Consider the following 2,886-nt stretch of genomic DNA (forward strand, 5'->3'; position numbering starts at 1 on the left):
TTTTTTGAGACGTCTCGCTCTGTCGCCCAGGCTGGAGTTCAGAGGCGATCTTGGCTCACTGCAACCTCTACCCCCCAAGGTTTAAGCAATTCTCCTGTCTCAGCCTCTCGAGTAGCTGGGATTACAGGTACATACCACCATGTCCAGCTAATTTTTGTATTTTTAGTAGAGATGGGGTTTCGCCATGTTGGCCATGCTGGTTTTGAACGCCTGACCTCAAGTGATACGCCTGCGTCGGCCTCCCAAAGTGCTGGGATTACAGGCATGAGCCACTGTGTCTGGAAGGAAACTTCTCTTTACAGAAGTAACCCAGCTAAATGAGTGAAGGAATAACAGAATTACATCACTATTTTTGTAACTTTTTTTTGTGGTGGTTGTTGTTGTTGAGACAGTTTCACTCTTGTTGCTCAGGCTACAGTGCAATGGCACAGTCTCGGCTCATTGCAACCTCTGCCTGCCAGGTTCAAGGGATTCTCCTGCCTCAGCCTCCCGAGTACCTGAGATTACAGGCATGTGCCACCATGTTTGGCTAATTTTGTTTTAGTAGTGATGGGATTTCTCCATGTTGGTCAGGCTGGTCTTGAACTCTTGAGCTCAGGTGATCCGCCTGCCTCAGCTTCCCAAAGGGCTGGGATTATAGGAGTGAGCCACTGAGCCCAGCCTTATTTTTGTAACCTTAATGAAACAATGGACTAGGCTGGGATCATTAGTGATTGATAAAATCTCAAAAAGAACGACAACTAGACTTTATGTTGTCCCTTGGTGGAAGAACACAATACCATCCATAAAGCGTTGTTGACAAAAAGAAAAACTAAACCTAAATCAGATCAAATCTCTAGATGAAACTACTAATTTATGGAGTGGGAAGGGGAGCTAAAAAATGTTTAAATAACAATGCAGACTGAGGGAAATTCTAGAGGACAAATGACCCAGTTTTTTCAAGAAATATTAATTGTAATAGAAAAAAGACAGATGTGTATGTGGGTATTCATTACATAATTATTTTATTTACATGGATGTCTGAAATTTCTCATGACAAAAGATTTAAAAGAATTGTGGAAATGTATAAAGTTTTTAGCATATACTCAAAATGACAGTCAAAGAAATGATGTTATATAAAAAACTATGCATTTCATTTTACACATTTGAGATTAATACCTACTTTGGAGCATGCCTGTAATTGGTTTCCCATAACTTCTAACCGTGATAAGAGTCTATCTTCATCTATTAAAGCCTATTGAAGAAAAATTAAACATAAGTAAAACCCGAGTAATTATAAAGTCACATGTATATAAAAAAAGGTTGCTACTGACAACAGAAGATATAAAAGCATAAAACTGACCAGCATCCACTGTAAAATGATAAATTTTCAATAACTTGTTCATTAGTTAGGAAATAACTTTGTCTTTGTTTGCTACATTTTAGTTTATTTAACATGTATGGAATATTAAACTATGTTTAAATGTTTCTTAAATATAAAACAACTGGAATACCTGCCAACTGGTATCTGAAGCCTCTTGGGTGATGGCTAGTAGCCGCTGAAGCGTGGCTAACTTCTGTTCCAACATTTGTTCCCGATGTAAGGCCTCCTAGTATTACAAATCACAAAAGAGATTCCAATAAGCTCATCATGATTCTTTTGAGGAGTGATCAATTTTTAGCACATTCTAAAATATTTTCATATCACATCCCCCTTGATGTATTTTAAAGTATGTGACACTTGATAGTACTTAGTAAAATATACAGCAGTCCCTGTTTATCTCTGGTTTCCCTTTCCAGTTTCAGTTATAGTGCAGTACAAGATACACTGAGAGAGACAGACAGAATGTTGACATTCACATAACTTTTATTCACGTAACAGTATACTGTTGTAATTGTTCTATTATTATTGTTAATTTCTTACTATGCTTAATTTATAAGTTAAACTTTATCATAGGTATGTGTATATATAGGAAAAAACATAGTAGATACAGAGTTTGGCACTATCTGTGATTTCAGGCATCTACTGGGGGTCATGGAACATATTCCCTGCAAATAGGAAATGACTACTTTATGTATATGGGCCACATCATTTTAGTCTCATTTGTTGAGCTGAAAGTACCGCCATTAGAGGTTCTCTAACTGCAACTTCTCCCCTAATAGAAAACAAGTCACCTGTTTTTGTTTTCTTTTTACGCATAATTTGGAAAAGCAAGTTTTTAAAAACATACAATAGAAAAAGCTAATACACAGTGTGTATGTAGACATATACCTATACATACACACACACATATACAAGTCATGCACCACAAAACAACATTTCAGTCAACTACAGACTGCATATACACAGTAGTCCCAAAAAATTATAATGAAGCTGAAAAATTTCTGTCGCTTAGTGACATCATAGCCATCCTAACACTGTAACACAAGGGGGCATTACTCATGTGTTTGAGATGTTGGTGTAAACAAACCTACTGTGCTGCCAGTTATATAAAAGTATAGCACATATAATTATATATAGTACATAATACATAATAGTATTATATGACTGTTATTAGTTTATGCATGTACTATACTTTTTATTGTTAATTATATATTCCTTCTGCTTACTAAAAAGAAAAAAAGGTTAACTGTAAAATACCTTCAGAGAGGTCCTTTAGGAGGTATCCTGAAGAAGGCACTGTTATCACAGGAGATGACAGCTCCATGCATGTTACTGCCCCTGGAGACCTTTCAGTGGGATAGGATGTGGAGGTGGAAGAGAGTGATACTGATGATCTTGATATTGTGTAGGCCTAGGCTAACGTGTGTGTTTATGTCTTCATTTATAACAAAAAAGTTTAAAAAGTAAAAACAAGTTTAAAACATTTTTAATAAAAAGCTTATAATTTAAGAATAGAAACAAAA

At 36.0% G+C, this 2,886-nt stretch overlaps 1 protein-coding gene across 4 annotated transcripts in view; it reads right to left on the minus strand.

The window, feature by feature from the left end:
• Nucleotides 1-2,886, minus strand: part of SLMAP (sarcolemma associated protein) — a 205,767-nt gene that overhangs the window by 102,890 nt on the left and 99,991 nt on the right. For all 4 annotated transcript variants that reach the window (XM_011998395.1, XM_011998394.1, XM_011998393.1 and 1 more), the window contains exons 6-7: nucleotides 1,494-1,589; nucleotides 1,163-1,234 (exon numbers count right to left, since the gene is read on the minus strand). In XM_011998395.1, the coding sequence (XP_011853785.1) occupies nucleotides 1,163-1,234; nucleotides 1,494-1,589 (168 nt within the window). The remainder of the gene's footprint in view (nucleotides 1-1,162; nucleotides 1,235-1,493; nucleotides 1,590-2,886) is intronic.

Source organism: Mandrillus leucophaeus, unplaced genomic scaffold (assembly GCF_000951045.1).
Source record: "Mandrillus leucophaeus isolate KB7577 unplaced genomic scaffold, Mleu.le_1.0 Scaffold57, whole genome shotgun sequence".
In the NCBI taxonomy this organism is placed as follows: Eukaryota; Metazoa; Chordata; class Mammalia; order Primates; family Cercopithecidae; genus Mandrillus; species Mandrillus leucophaeus.